The 16,670-nt window shown below is 48.2% G+C and overlaps 1 protein-coding gene across 1 annotated transcript in view; it reads left to right on the forward strand.

Moving 5' to 3' along the window:
- TMEM132B (transmembrane protein 132B) overlaps window positions 1-15,406 on the forward strand; it is a gene marked incomplete at both ends in the record, with an annotated part of 268,473 nt that extends 253,067 nt beyond the window's left edge. The window contains 4 exons of the mRNA XM_080717433.1: window positions 8,573-8,778; window positions 9,245-9,515; window positions 11,571-11,762; window positions 14,261-15,406. Coding sequence (XP_080573559.1) covers window positions 8,573-8,778; window positions 9,245-9,515; window positions 11,571-11,762; window positions 14,261-15,406 — 1,815 coding nt within the window. The remainder of the gene's footprint in view (window positions 1-8,572; window positions 8,779-9,244; window positions 9,516-11,570; window positions 11,763-14,260) is intronic.
- Window positions 15,407-16,670: the final 1,264 nt, after the last annotated feature.

Raw genomic sequence — 16,670 nt, forward strand, 5'->3', positions numbered from 1 at the left:
AGCATTCTACCTCCAAACTACAGCCCAGCCCTATTTTATTTTTATTTTGAAACGGGATCTCGCTGGGTTGATGAGAATCTCAGTACTTACTGAGGTTGTCCTTGAACCTGCGATCTTCCTGTCTCAGCCTCCCAAGTACTGGGATTACAAGCATGCACCACCATACCTAGCTCTGGAAAGACATTATTTGTAACTAGTTTTTCCTTTCTCAAAGTCACAGAGATAAGAATTCTCCACTGCTGATTTTTATACTTTATGTTCACAATTCCCAGCATTCTCTTTATAAATTTTTCTTTAAAAAATAGTTTCAAAACAAACCCTATAAATATTTCTCTCTCCCATGAGAACACGCGTACCCTGTCAAAATACCGGCCTTACATGTGACTAACGTGTGTGCCCACTGGGGGTTCCGGCCCCTGCACCTGTCTGTGCCCGAGGCTCCTATGTCACGCACTTCTCCCCAGCAGCTCAGCGCAAGAAGTTGGCAGGACTCGTGCTGGGCTTCCACCAGCTCCACGTCCTGCAGCCCCGCAGGAGCATGTGAAGAGCGCAAAGTGCCTGGATGCTAGCCTGAGCTCATGAGCATTTTTAAATGTCCCAAGTGCAGAGATACGATGCCGAAGAAGTATCCCACAGCCGAGCATGGTGGCGCACACTTGTAATCCCAGGATTCGGGAGGCTGAGACAGGAGGATTGCAGGTTCGAGGTCAGCCTCAACAACTTAGGCAGACCCTCAGCAACTTAGGAAGACCCTATTTCCAAACAAAATAATAAAATAGGGCTAGGAATATAGCTCAGAGGTAGAATGCCCCTCAGTTCAATCCCCACTACCCAAAATAAGTAAGTAAAAAAATACATGAGTACAATGGCACCAATAAAAATTAAAATGATAAGTAAATAAAAGAAGTAAGCACATGCTCAACCTTGCCCAGACCATAGTCTTGAGGTTTGGTTGCTGGTGTCGTCTTGAGAGGAGGCGCTGTTTGGGTAGTGCTTGTCTATAAGCGTAGAAGCAAATCTTGCTGAATTTGGACAGACAGGGCTTTGTCTAGAGAAAAAGGATTTGAGTTTTTTCTCTCTATAATGGTGGTCCTACAGTAATGCCAGAGCCCTGAGTCCTGCTGGGGAGGAGGTGGCCTGGGCGGCCCCTTCTTGTTATTCAGGCGGAGTGAATGCAGCCGGCGAGGCCCGAACAACCCTCTGCCAACCTCCCCTCCTCTCCTCTCCTGTGGTCTCCTCCTCCTCCCCCTCCTCCTCCTCCTCCTCCTCCTCCTCCTCCTCCTCCTCCTCCTCCTTATTCTCCTCCTCCTTCTTCGTGCTGTGGATTGGACCCAGGGGCATTCTACCTCTGAGCTACACTGAACCCTATTTTATCTTTTATTCTGAAACAGGGTCTCACTGAGTTGCTGAGAGCCTCACTAAGTTGCCAAGGCTGGCCTTGAACCTGCGATCCTCCTGTTTCAGCCTCCTAAGTACTGGGATTACAGGCATGACCACTGTGCCTGGCTAGTCACCCTATGCTACAATATTTTGCTTTTCAGTTGGGCATCTTTAAATGTAAATTTTTTAAAAATAACGCAGAGTACACAAGAAGCACTTAACACATAGTAACTATTCTTATTCTTTGTTATTTGGCAGAACCTCAAGGTGATATAGATGCTGAGGACCTACCGTGACATAGACCCAGGGCGCTTCCTAAACACAGTAGCACATTCAGTTTTGGGTTGAGATTATTATTGGCTGGCTTTCAGTTTTCTTTCTCTTTGGCCTACATAAATACGCCGCTTCAGCGTTCTCGGTGGACTTTGTGACACGCGTGCCATCTGATTCTCTGCTGGTTTCCCTCCTGACACAGCAGTGTTTCCTCAGGGTGGGAGGGGGTCACAAGGCCGCCGTCTGATGCAGTCTCCCCTCTGCGCACTGCTGGGTCAAGTGTGGCCGCCACAGAGGACGCCCAGCGCAGACTCAGTTCCTGTGGCTTTTCTAAACAGAAATTGAAGAAAATTATGTGCCTTGCGGGCTCCCCAACGGAGACGTCTTTACATCTGGAGAGTGCCCCTTTGTCTTGTTTACTCTCCAGGAATGTCGTTCCAAACGTGTAATTTGACAGTAAAAAATATTAACCTCTCAAGGCAAGCTCCCCACGATGACATTTACGAGTCGTCTCTCTCGCGCGCAGTCACCGATGAACGTGTCACGAGCTGTCCGTTCTCAATCTCGTGTCCCGTCCGCGGCTCTTCCTCATTAGGATCGTGAGGATCTGGTTTGCAGTGTTCCTCGTGGGCTCAGAGGCCTTGACGGCTGGTGTAGATCAAGGACGGGACGCTGACTCTGGTTTCTACCTTGTATCTTCTTGTCCTCTCGCGTGCCTCTCCCCCAGCACACAGGCACTCTCTCTGTGAGCTCCTACACAGAGACAGCAATTTCTACTCGAAAGGCCAAATTAGCTGCTGGAGAGTCGAGGTCACACGTTTATTAGGTTTGCTTTCCCAAACATCCTTCGTGTCCTCTGATGAAATGTGAAATGGCTTTCATTTTTCTTAATGCCGTTGGCATGAGAACCTTAAGTCCTCTTCCATCCCCCCCCTTTTCTTTGTGGCCCTTTGTAAAACCAAATGTTCTACCTCCAAGATACATCTACAGCCATTTTAAATTTGTTTTGTTCTGTTTTGTTTTGAAACAGGTCTCACCAAATTGCTGAGGGCCTGGCTAAGTTACTGAGGCTGGCCTCGAACCTGTGATCTCCTATCTCAGCCCTCCAAGTATGGGGCTGTACAGGCGTGCAGCACCACTCCCGGCCACCTCCTCTCCTTTCCTCCACAGACACACACTGCTTGTGGTGATGAGAAGGAAAGAATGGGTCCAGGGAGAAAGAGTTACTCGCTCGGTATCTGCTTATTGAACACCTCCTAGTGCCCACACCGCACCGGGGCACAGGGCACTACAGGGGAGAGCGGCCATAGCCTGGCGCAGAGCCTCGTCCAGTGATGACTGGGAGATTACATCAGAAGCAACCAGGAGCATCGAGAGTGATAACTGCCTTGAGGTTAATTTGCACAGCACAGCAATCTGGTGCAAGTTGCCCGGTGAAAGCCACGTGATATAAACATCCTGAAGTGTTAGCGTTGCGAGCAACGAGGCAGTCGTGTAGACACCGTGTGCACAGTAGCACACACAGGAAATTAAAGGAACGCTGTGAAACGGGTGGAGAATGACCAGGGAGAAGGGTGAGGCAAGTCTAAAAGAGAAACGCCTACAGCGCTGCCTTCCGAGGCGTGGCCCTGGAGCTAAGGCATGCTTTTGGTTACAAGTAAAAGCACAAGGATTGAAATGGATTGAAGCCACATGTGGTAGCGCAGGCCTGTAATCCCAGTACTAAGGAGGCTAAGACAGGAGGATCTCAGGTTCGAGGACAGCCTCAGCAGTTTAGTGAAACTCTCAGCAATCTAAGGAGACCTTGTTACAAAACAAAAAAAAATGAAATGTAATAGGGCTGGGATTGTGGCTTGTAGGTAGAATGCCCCTGGATTTCATCCCCAATATTAAAAAAAAAAAGGCTTTAACCAAGAAAATAGCCTGATAATTCTCAAAGTCAGCTTTAGCTGGGCTGATCCAAAGACTCTTCTACCTCAGGACCCAGGAAGGACCAGGCTTCCCGACATCTTTTGATTTTTCTCAGCTGACCATGTAAGCCTGGCCCTGGCCAGTCCCCTCCGGGTTCGTGGATCCAGGACCTACTCTCTGATATCATTTCCTACGCGACAACATCCGGTGGGAGCTGTGGCACTTCCGGTGCATCTCTTTGTTGAAGGCTCCCAGAATCCCTGGGGGACTCCTCACACCTCATTGGTCAGAGTTGTGCCACGTGTTCCACCACTGACCAATCACTGGCAAGGAGAAGGAGGCGCTGAGGCTTGGGTTGACTGGGGCCCCTGATGTACCCAAGGAAGCTTGTTGGAATTAGAAGTGAGTTGGGTCAAGGGGATGGCTAGTAGGACACGGACGGACACGGGCGAGGAAAGCCGGGGCAAGAGATGGAGGCTTGGAAGGGCGCAGGGGAGCCAGAGCAGGGCCCGGGCTCAGACTCTGCCAAGCCCCACACCCAGTGGCTGGAGAGGACCCAGGGAGGGCCTGGGCCGAGGAAGGCGCCTCGACGAGAATGGGCAGCCACGGGCAGCTCGCCTGTGCGGGGCCTTCCCGCACCCCAGATTCAAGACCGGTAAGATGGAGGTTGTGACTCTCAAGTCACGATGTTAGTGTGGGGCTCTTTGGAGATTTGAGGAAGGGGGTTGTGGCGACGAGGCCCTGTACACATATGCCTCACAGCAATCAGTTCTCATTATTTGAAACGCTGCTGTGAATAATTATAGCTTATAGCTGTAATCTTCGCTTATAAAATATACACACACATACCCCTTTCTTTCATGTCAGATCCCTGAAACAACTCATTTTGTTAAGATTCTATTTTTTTTTAATTTTAACCAAAGGGAAATATGAGTTCAGAAGTGTTAAGTAAATCGTGGGACTCACAGTCTGTCCAACTGTCAGGGGCTTCCTGAGCTGCTCTTCGCCGCCCCTCGCTGCCCCTGGCCTGCTTTTCTCTTTATGAAAAGGCAGAGCATCCGTCCCGTGTTCTAGAGCAGCTGGGGATGGGAGACCCGGCAGGTGACGCAGAGTTCTCGCTGCCCTTATGTTTCCGTCAGTGACCACAAAAGCCCCTCAGTATTGATTTGGGGTTTACAGATAGTAAGGGAGTGGGCAAACTTGCAAAGTCAGTATCCATTAGTAGTGAGGGCCAACTGTAACTGGAGAGTACACTGAGTGCGGACCCTGATATGTCATCATACACCTATCAGGAGTTAGCGCTCGGTGAGATAAGCCTGCTCTGAGCTGTTTTAATCGAGTCACATAGGGACAGGGGACACACTTAAATATTAAAGGCTATTTATACCCCAGGAGAAATAATTCAAAGGATAGTGAACACACAGAATTGTTAAGGTCTCTCACTGTTACACTTTAAATTAATTAATTAATTAATACTTTTTTCATGATGGCTGCATATCAATTCTTAGAAGATGGGGCAGGCCTAAGTGTGCCTGTGCTCTCAAAAGATGTGGAGAGTGTCTGCACTTATTTATTTCCTACCTTCCCTCCTCCCCACCTCCTCCTCTTCCTCTTCCTTTTCCTCTGTCTCCTTCTCCCCTTCTCCTCCCTCTCCCTTCCTCCCATCCTCCTCCTCCTCCTTTTCCTACTTCCTTTCCCTCCCTCCATCTCTCCTCCCCTAGAGAGCCTTATTTTACTTTTATTTTGAAACAAGGCCTCACTAAGTTTCAGAGGACATCGCTTATTTTCCCAAACTGGCTTTGAACCTGCAATCCTCTTGTCTCAGCCTCCCAGGTACTGGGCTTACAGGCCTGTGCTACCATGCCCAGCTATGATTTTATTTCTCAAGATGGAAGGAGCCTTCTGCTTTCCCGCTGTGTCCTTGACAGTGGTATGTGAGTCAGAGTGATTTGAGGACGGAGTAGACCTGGCTGGGTAGAGTAGACGAGGAGGAACCAGCACTTCCTTCCCCCAGATGCGGGCAGGAAGCTGAGTGGGGACGCCCTAGGAATAGGGACGACCTCCTGAGCCAGGAAGAAGGCCCGGGCAGCGACGCGTCCACTCAGCCTTCTGACTGGGAGGGCACCGCATTCTCTAGGATCGGTCTGCGTGCCACAGACAGCTGGCACTGAGGCACTGGGTCCATGCGAGGTTAGGGGTCTTCCCGAGGCCTCAGGTCTCCCAGTGCAGTGGGTCCGTGGGAGGGGAGGGACTTCTCTGCTGGGGCTTCTCTACCCTTCCTGAGAATCCACATAGGGGGCAGCCAGGCTCAGTCTTGTGTCAGCATTATGGGATCTCACAACAAGGACATGATCCTCCATTTATTTTCTGCTCTAATTAAAAAATTTGTTCTGATTGTTGTCTTTACAATACCGGGCAGAATAATTCAGATTTAAGTCCCTCAGACATGCCCGGAAAGACAACTGGTTTTCTTGGTTCCTCATCTCCTCCTCCCCTTTGAGAAAGGGAGGCAAAGAGAATAAGAAGTGTAACCCTTCTCCTAAAATTGGGAAATCAAAGCTGTGCCCTTTTCAGCTCCCACGGGATTATGGGGTTGGGAGACACGTTAGCAACCACCGCCTCCTGTTGTCTTTCTGAAGGATGATTTTACTTCTATTAGTCTCTGGCGTTCTGTGTGATAACCTGATATTTGTATACAGCGTGTAACGATCAAGTCAGGGTAGTTGACATCTCCAGCTCCTTAAGAAGTTTTAAAAATGTAATCAACACACAACAATTGTACGTATCTATGGGGTAGAGTTTGACATTTCAGTATATATATATATAATGTGTACTGATAGAAATAGGGCAGTTAACATTTATCTTTATTTACTGTTTCTTTATGAATTGGGGCCTTCAAGCTTTTCTCTCTGATTATTCATAAAAGAAATAATAGATTATTGTGAACTGTGGTCCCCTACTGGTTTGTAGAACACTAGGGTTACTCCAGACTTGTCACTTCTACCCAACTGTGTTTGGGTATACACTGTCCAACCTTCCACGAGCCACCTCCACCCTGCCTAGCCTCTAGGATTCACTGCATGTATTTAGGTTGGCTTTGTAAAGCATCCGTGTATGATAACATGCAAAACTGACTTTATGCGTTTGACTTATTTCATTTAATGTAATGTCCTCTGGTTCCATCCGTCTTGCTGTGAATCACAGGTTGTTATTCTTTTTGTGGATGGACAGTATCCCATACAGATGCCATCGTTTCTTTATTTATTCATCTGTCGATGGCCATCTGGGTTGAAGCCATCTTACCTACTGTGAACCTGCGCCCATAGACATGGCTGTGGCGTAGAATTCTCCTTGGAATACAGCTCCAGAAGCAGGTCACCCGGTAGATCTACTTGTAGTTTCTCAAGGAAGCCCCGTACTGGTCCCCACGATGATGGCAGTAATTTCCACTCCGGCCAGCAGCGTGCCGTCACTTCTGTTTCTGCACATCTTTGCTGGCATTTGTTATTTTTTTGGTCTTGCTGATAATGGCCATTATAATTGGGTGAGACAATATCTCAGGGTTTGGGCTTGCATTTCCCTGATGGCGAATGAAGTCACACGGCTTATTTGACCTCTTCCTGTGATGTGGTCCTCATCCCCTCCTCTACCTCCACTCCTGTACACATGAGCACATGTCCTGATGGCCCAGGGAGAACGCCTGCAGCATTTTATTTGCTTATCCAGAAGGTGGAAAGTGAAGTGGGGGCTTCGATCGTCTAATCCTTAATCTGGGAATGGGTCCATTAAAGAGGGTACTTCCAAATGCGGAGTCAGAAGACCATGATGGGGACTTCAGAAAGTGTAAGAGAAGCCCAGTGGAGTGATGGAGAGGCGCAAGGAAAGGGTGGTGGCTGGGGAGAGGGAGGGCTAATGAAGGAGACACTTCCACCGACCTAGTGTATAAATGTGATGTTCCCAGTGTCAGCCTCAGCCTCACATACGGGGAAGGGGAAGGGTAGAGGAGCCGGGGAAGCTCGCCATGCTCTGCGCTTGCCCCTCTCTCTCCAAACTACACTGTGATGTGTGACTGCAGTGCACCAATTATATATAATAAAATATATAATGAAAATAACTTCCTTCCAATCTGAAAATGAATTGTTATTGGGTCAAAAGTATTGCATCCATGTCTCCAGTGCATCTTGTGAGCACGTTGCCTGTCAGAACCGTGTGTGTGTGTGCGTGTGTATGTGTGTGTGTGTGTGTGTGTATGACTGGAGAGGTAGTGGATTCTATGTGTGAGTGTGTGTGTGTGACTGGAGAGGTAGTGGATTCTGTGTGTGTGTGTGTGTGTGTGTGTGTGTGTGTGGTGCTGGGGAAAGAACTCAGGGGCATTCCACCCTCTGAGCGACACCTCCAGCCCTTTTTTTCTTTCTTGTTTTGAAACAGGGTCTTGCTACATTGCTCAGGTCGGCTTTGAACCTACGACCCACCTGTCTCACCCTCCCAAGTACTGGGCTTAGAGGTGCGCACCTCCACACTCAGCTCACCGGGATTTTAACCTGGTGCAAATCTCTCTTGATTTTTCAAAAGAACCTCTTTCGGGCTTGAACAAAGCATTTTTTAAAGCAACATAAAACCCTTTTTATGCATCTTCTATTTTGGCGCAAGAGTGAAGTAAGATGCACCTGGGGCTTGATTAGTGGTGGTTCGAGTTCATAAAAAGGTGAGAAAAAGAGAAAAGCGCACGCACACAAAAGGCACCAGAGGTTATAGAACTCCGTTAAATTATGTTTATGGTTTTACTCGCTAGGACTTTGGAACACAAAATGGTTTTTCCAGGGTCTATTTATCAGTATCTGTCACTAATTAGTGCCTACAAATTACCTTCTGTCCCAGTCATGTTCCTCCGCTTGTCCCAGCGTCTCACAAATCACAGCTGCCGCCGATCCTGCCGCTCCCCGTCGTCCGTCTCTGCTGGCGCGTCTGCCCGCAGGTGCACCGCAGGGTCCTCCTCTCTTCCCCACAGGTGTCCAACCACTGCGATTCCATCTTTGTGAACGGGAAGGAGATGAAGAGTAAGGTGGACACCATCGTGAACTTCACCCACCAGCACTTCACCTCCCAGGTGGAGGTGACTGTCTGGGCGCCCCGGCTCCCCCTGCAGATCGAGATCTCCGACACGGAGCTGAGCCAGGTCAAGGGCTGGAGGATCCCAGTGGCCTCCAACAGAAGGTGAGGCGTGGGAGGCCGGGTGTGGATCCGATACGCCTGGGTTCAGATCCTGTCTGAGGCCAGAGTCTCCTGGGCTCTGGGCCAGGGGAAGGCAGGGGCTGCGCTTACTGTCCATGGTGACCACCAGAACGGTGTTCAATGAAAGAATCAAGCGAGAGGGAGTGTGGTGGCACGTGTGATGTTAGTTAGGGGGGTGGAGGCAAGAGGATCGCAGTGTAGAGGCCAGCCTTGACAGCTTGATGAGACCCTCCACAGCTTAGACTCTGTTTCAAATAAAAAATAAAATAGGTTTGGGGGTATAGTGCAGAGGCGGAACGTTCCTGACTTCAGTCTTCAGTACTAAGAAGGAAAGATCTGATTTTACTTCACTCTGGACAATCACATGGAACCGCAAGCCTAAGCGCACATGGAACTCCTTGCCATCGAGAGTGCTTATTCTTTTTGGGTGTGTGTGTGTGCGCTCCAGGCCGACCCGGGAGAGTGAGGATGAAGAGGACGAGGAGAAGAAGGGGCGAGGCTGCTCCCTGCAGTACCAGCACGCCCTGGTGCGTGTCCTCACCCAGTTTGTGGCCGAGTTGCCGGAGGCGGGCCAGCTGACCTACATGCTGGGTCCTGACTGGCAGCTGGACATCACGGACCTCGTGACCGAGTTTCTGAAGGTGGAGGAGCCGCGCATCGCCCAGATGCAGGACGGCAGGACGCTGGTGGGCCGGGAGCCCGGCATCACCGCTCTTCAGGTATGCGGTGTTCCGTCTTCAGCACTTTGCCTGATGCCAGCCATGCCCACGAGTGTCCAGGCAAAGGCTGTGGTGCGGGGCTGTGTCTGTGTGTGCGCACACGTTTGTGAATGTGTTAGTGTGCACGTATGCACACATTAACTTTGGCAGCACTTAGCATATGACTCCAGCTGCGAGCAACAGCATTTTAAATTTGTGTAAATAAAGCAAGCTGCAGTGTTTTCTGTATAATCTGTATGTGTGTGTGTGTGTGTGTGTGTGTGTGTGTGTAAAAGAATCATGATAAGCTATAGGGTGCTCACCCATTTTAATCACCTGAAACTCAGATTAATTTTTGCATGTTAGACAACGTTCAGAAAAATACCTCATCTCAACTGGGCATGGTGGTGCACACCTGTATTCCCGGTACTTGGAAAGCTGAGGCAAGAGGATTGCAGGTGTGAGGGCAGCCTCGGCTTCTTAATGAGATCCTGTTTCAAAACAAAAAATGAAAGTGCTAGAGGTGTGGCTCAGAAGTAGAATGCCCCTGGATTCAATTGCCAGTATAAAAAATAAAATTAAATTAAATTAAACCCCCTGATGTTTTTACCAGGGAAAGCCACGTGAAACAGTATCAGAGGTCACTTTTCCCAGTATGACGTCATGCTTTTGCTAATTGAAGGTGATGAAAACTCTGAAATCTCATTCTTCCCTCTAAACTTGAAGCTTAGTGATTTAGTACATGATCCCTTCAGTAGTAGAGGCAAATTGGTAAGAGCATGCATTTGCATAAAATATAGTAAAGAATCCATAGTTAAGAGCTCTCTATTTAATCAGAGTAACAGTAAAACAATTTCTGGCCAATCGTGGCAGAATAATTATGCGGAAAAAACACCACAGATTGTGTTATTTATACAGATTCAAAATGTTACGGCGTATAGTTGATGGAGTCGTATTTTAAGGGTTGCCAAAGTTAATTTTTGGCAAAGTTGGATTAAACACGATCTGTTTTGTTTTCTATATCTGTGTATCAAAGTACCTCAAATTTGGTGTCTCAGAATAACACTGGTTCATTATTTATTTTGGTACTGAAGGTTGGAGCCAGGGGCAGTCTACCTTGGAGGTACACCCCTTAACCCATTTTATTTTAAACAGGGTCTTGCTACAGTGCTGAGTGCCTGGCTGAGTTGCTGAGGCTGTCCTCAAGCCTGCAATCCTCCCGTCTCAGTCTCCCAAGCCCTGGGACTCCAGGTGTGCCACCACGCCTGGCTAAGTTCTCTGCTTTCAAGGGATTGTGCGATTACATGAGTCCCACTGTATGATACAAGACAATCTTATTTTAGGGCCAGCTGGAGGATATAATGCAGCCTGATTTTAGGAAGCTTTCTTGTCATGTTTGTAGGTACCTGAGACTAGGACAGGGCATGTTTGGGGGGCTGTTTTAAAACTGCCTCGCAGGTATCTCTCTGCAGGTTTGTCTCTTCTGGCTGCACAGATGGCCCACTAGGGCGTGGCTCCTCATGAGCATCCTCCCTCCCCTCTTTAACTGCTTTAGTTAGTGATGTCACAGTGGCCACATGGTCACCATTATTGTTCTCCAGAGACGCTGTTCTCCCGGCTGGCCACTGGAAGAACTAGGAGCAGGAGGAAAGGGCTCAGGATCATCTCCTTAAAGAGTCCCCAGAGGCGGTCACTTTCCAACCCAGGTGTTAGTTGTGGGGAAAGTGTTTCCTCTTTGGGGTCAGGCACCACAGTGGAGGGTTGTGGTCACTGCGTCCAACTTAAGCTTGTCTCAGAAAATACACTGCTGTTGTCATGGTAATCAAAGGGAAGGAAGCGAACCAAGATGGCTTTTGTAGGACTCCTTCAACTGGAAACCTTAATGGAACTTAACACCAGGATGGCCTTTGTAGAGCTCCTCCAACTGGTCAGATAATGAAACTTAAACACCTTCTGAACCTGTGCTCACTCACACGACCCTCGAGAGTGCTCGAGAGTGCTCCGGCAGCCCCACCAATCGCAGAGTTTGAACGGAGCCCTGGGACAGAGGCACGAGCTTTCTCTCTTCCTTCTCAGGTCCTCTCCCCGCTCTCTGACTCCATCCTGGCCGAGAAGACCGTGACTGTTCTGGATGACCGCGTCACCATAGCGGAGCTGGGCGTGCAGCTGGTGGCCGGCCTGTCTCTTTCTTTGCAACCACACAGAGCAGACAGGAGGGCTCTCGTCTCCACAGTGGCCGCGCAGGACATTCTCCAGGCCCCACAGCAGGTGAGAGGCCTGGAGGCTGTGCGCCCTGGTCCCCCGTCCCCGGTCAGCACCTCCCTGGGTGTCACATCCTGGCCAGGCGCAACTCCTGGCCAGGCCCCAGGACTCTAGAAATGTACTCCGGCATCATACCCAGGAGTCTCAGCACATTTTCCTCTGCCATAGCTTTTTTTAAATTTATTTTTTTATTGGTGCATTATATTCATACATCATATTGGGGTAAAAACTTGTGTAGACAGACATGTACACATCACCCAGTTAGGCCCTCCCCAGTCCCACCCCATTCCCTCCCCGTCCCTCCTTCTCATGCTTGGCTTAGTGGTCGACCTCGATATGTTTAATTACATCGAGTGCTTTAGAGTTTCCCTCTTCCCCTCCCGTCCCCTCCTTCAGGTTGTCTTGTTTGCTCCTCTGTAGGATTTCCTTTTTCATCTACAGTTCCTCCTATGACCCATTTCTCCTTAGATTTCACACATTAGGAAAAGCATCCGATTTCTTATTTTCTGTGACTGACTAATCTCACTTAGCATGATGCCCTCCAGTTTCATCCATTTCCTTATAAATGGTATAATTGTGTTTTTTATGGCTGAGTAAAATTCCACTGTGCACCTATCTCATAACCGTGCTAGTCGTGGTCTGCTGTTGGCGGGTGAGCTAAAGGTCACATGTTTTGGCTTTAGCCACAAAAGCAGGTGATTTTTTACGTTTGAAAATCTTATTTCAGCTACATGAACAAACGTGGCAGACAGGCACCAAATTCCTACTGTTTATTGCAATGATTATTAATTCTCTTTTCTATCTTTAAACCATATATATATATAGAATATATGTATATGTTTATCATTTTGTGGTACTGGAGATTAAACCCAGCACTATATCTCCAAGCTACACCCCAGCCTATTTTTATTTTTTTTATTTTGAAAACAAGGTCTCACTAAGTTGCAAAGAGTCTTAAGTTGCTGAGGCTGGCCTTGAACCTGTGATCCTCCTGTCTCAGCCTCTCAAATACTGAGTTTACAGGCATGTGCCACCATGCCTGAGGTTTTGTTTTTACTTTTTTGACATTTGAACAGTGTCTTTTAAAAATGCTGAGTCTGGCCTTAGACTCAAGATTCTCCTAATTCAGCTCCCAGTGGTTGGGATTATAGGCATGCACCACTGTGCTGATTTTTTTAAATTTACTGCCCTCATTTTATATAATATAAATCATGTTGACAGTGACATGCATGCCCACGCTCTTGGTGCCCCCATTCTCCTCCCTCCCAGTCCAGAGTACCCAGATAGATGTTGGTATATGTTCACATGTATACACGTAGTCGATGATAGTATTTCTATTAATGAGCCTCAGTCTTCCTCCACCCTTACCCTCAGATCTCCTCCCTGACCCTCCTGAGGTTTCATTCATCATCTGGAATCTCTCTTGTATCCCACGTACTCCCTCTCCTGCACATACTAAAGAAAACATATGACCCTTCACTCTCTGTGATTGGCTAACCTCACTTAACACGGTGTTCTCCGGTCCTTCCGTTTCCTTGCAAGTGACATGATTTTGTTCTTCTTAATTGCGGAGTAGAATCCCACTGTGTGTCTCTACCATCCTTTTCTAATCCATCCACTCATCTGTTGATGGACACTCGGTTGGTTCCATAGTTTGGCTGTTGTGAATTGTGCTGTTACAAACATGGGCATGCATGTTACTGTAGTTCTCTGGTTTCAACCCATTAGAAAGATACCCAGTCATGGTATGGCCAAATCATATCGTGGATCCATTCCCAGTTTTCCGAGGACTCTCCACACTGATCTTCAGAGTGGCTGGACAAGTTTTCAATCCCACCAACAACGTGGAAGAGTACCTATTATCCCACAGCCTTGCCGACATTTACTGTTATTTGACTTCACAACAGTTGCCATTCTGCTTGGAGTTAGATAGAGTTTCGTTGTAGTTTCGATTTGCATCTCCCTGATGGCTAATGATGTTGACCATTTTTTCATGTATCTATTGGCCATTTGTGTGCTGAGCTTTTATAAGCTGTTTATAAAGATACTGGGGCGCTGTGCCATTCAAGCAACCAGGCTCGTGATACATCATTTGCCAAGAACCTCCGCCTGGTGCATTTTGCTTTATCAGCACTGCCTCTCTACTAAAGACTGTTCAAAGTGACGTTGCCTTGAGCACGAGCCTGATTACTTGTACCTAAAATTGATTCAGATAGATTGCCCGATCTTTCAAAGTGTTCTTAGAAAGGTCATAGTCAGATTCTGTGGTGTGGCAGGCAACAAATTAACTTGCACTTTAATGCTTTATCAAAGTATATTATTTCCTTCTCACACCAGTTGGGGGCTGCTAAACTTTATGGATGCCAGTTCAGGGCACGGCAGGAATGATCAGAGATTAGAAAGCAGGAGTTTCTTTTTCTCTGTGCATCGAGACTTTACATAGGCAATCATGTTTGCAAATACAAAGGGCTCTGCGTATAACCTGCTTTGTTAATCTCCTCTAGGAAGCGATAGTCAGCTTCTGGATCTTGTTCAGCGATGGCTCGGTGACGCCCTCAGACATTTATGATCCCAAGGACTTCTCTATCACAGTCTCGTCCCTGGATGAAATGGTGGTGTCCGTCCAGCCCCACTCCGAGTCCAGGTGGCCAGTTGTGGTTGCAGAGGGCGAAGGGCAAGGGCCCTTGATCAAGTTAGAGATGATGATCAGCGAACCTTGCCAGAAGACCAAGAGAAAGAGCGTCCTCGCCGTGGGCAAGGGAAACGTCCGGGTGAGATTTGAACCGGGTACCGGTGGCCACCGAGGAGGCGGCAATGACATCGAGGGCATCCGCCGGGAATACAAAGAGCACCTCAGCAACTCCCTGGAGCGGGAAGGAAGCCAGGAGAGAGCCGTGCAGGAGTGGCCCCAACATGGCGCCCCTGTTGGCCAAGAGGAGAGGACCGACAAGAGCACAGCGCCAACTCTTCCCGTGGGGGGGAAGGACAGGAAGCTCCCGAGAGGCGGGGCGGACGCCTTCACCAGCTTCCCCACTCAGGGGAAGGTGCTGGAAACCAGTAACCCCAGCGACCTCACCATGACCTCCAGGGGGCTGACGGACTTGGAGATCGGCATGTACGCCCTGCTGTGTGTCTTCTGCCTGGCCATCCTCGTCTTCTTGATCAACTGCGTGGCGTTTGCTTGGAAATACAGACACAAAAGGTTCGCAGTGAGCGAACAAGGCAACATCCCTCACTCTCACGACTGGGTTTGGCTAGGGAACGAGGTGGAGCTCCTGGAAAACCCGGTGGACATCACCCTCCCCTCGGAGGAGTGCACCACCATGATCGACCGGGGCCTGCAGTTTGAGGAGAGAAACTTCCTGCTCAACGGCGGCTCTCAGAAGGCTTTCCACAGCCAGCTGCTCAGACCTCCTGACTATGTGTACGAGAAAGAGATGAAAACTGAACCCATCAGCTCCTCGGGCCCAAAGCGGAAGAGGGTCAAGTTTACTTCCTACACCACCATCCTTCCGGAGGATGGCGGTCCCTACACCAACTCCATCCTGTTTGATAGTGATGATAACATTAAGTGGGTCTGCCAGGACATGGGGCTGGGGGACTCCCAGGACTTCAGGGACTACATGGAGAGGCTGCAGGACCAGATGTGAACTTCTTTCTTATGTTTGTATTCACCTTTATGCCTTCTGTTTTCTGAGCGGTGGAGCGGTGGATCTGATCAGCAATAGGGGTGACATAACAAAATTTGACCGGTGGAGGTCTGGAGGGGGTCCCTTTCCAAGCAGGGGTCAGAGGTCTGCAGAGCTGGGGCAGCAAGGAAGCCTCAAAACACAGCCACATGTAGGGACTGGAGGATCTGAGACAAGTTTCATCTACTGCCTGAGCCTCACTAGGTGCAACTCTAAGAAACCCGACCCCACAGACGTTGTTAGTCACCTGATGGCGAATGCCGTGCGTGATTGGGCAATAGTTGGATGGTGAATTTTCTACTCCTAGACCTTTTAAAGCACAGTGGACAATTATCGCCCTTGGCTCGAGTTTAGACGTAGGTGAGAGTGATTGAATGTAGCTATCCTTATTTGTTAGGAGCGCTGCCCATTATTTTTATATACATTTCCACCTGCACCTGTTCCTTTGACCTCTGGATTTTATTATTATTTTTTTGAAACACAATTAGAAGACCCTCCCGTCTTTGCTCTGAGGTCTATGTGAGTCCAGCAAGTGTGGTTCCCTGGGGATTTGCCGTGTTGTGTCATTTTCTGAGTCTCTGTTAAGGGTGTCAGGTTCTTCGAGTTTTCTAGGCTTCATCTTTAGTGACAATGTCCAAGAAGTTCGTCCTCAATTCTTCTTTTTCCTTCTTTTTGCTGTTGAGCTTTCATGTATAAGACCGAGATGGGATTTGCTTATGATGTTAATATTCTGTGAGGGTGGGTCATCTCTTTATAGTTTTCTACGTGAAGCTTAAAAAGTTTGGAGACAAATAATGGTGACTTGGAAACATTTATTTTGATTCTCTGCCTGTTGGAAATTCCGGGGAGCTCGTGAAGTACATTTCTGAGGGCAAAAAGACCCCAACATAGTGACATTTACACAGGTGCTTTGTGACCAACACAATGTATTATCCAAACTGAAATTGCAAAGTGGAATTGACCGACCTGGGAAGGAAATTGCTTAGGAAACGGCTTCAGATTAAACTTTCCATTTTGCCAGCATAAAAAAATTCAATGATGTTTCAAGTTAGCAATATATGAAATCCATCCACACAATAAAAACAACAACAAAATCTTAGCCATGACTCTGGCCAAGATAAAAACCTTCGCAAGTGTGCATTGGTGGAGAAAAGTCATGGATTCCCTCAAAATTTATAAAAATAAATGACTTCAAGAGTCCAAGGAACAGCTATTCAAAACTATA

The sequence above is a fragment of the Muscardinus avellanarius genome, assembly GCF_963383645.1.
Source record: "Muscardinus avellanarius genome assembly, chromosome: 21".
Lineage (NCBI taxonomy): Eukaryota > Metazoa > Chordata > Mammalia > Rodentia > Gliridae > Muscardinus > Muscardinus avellanarius.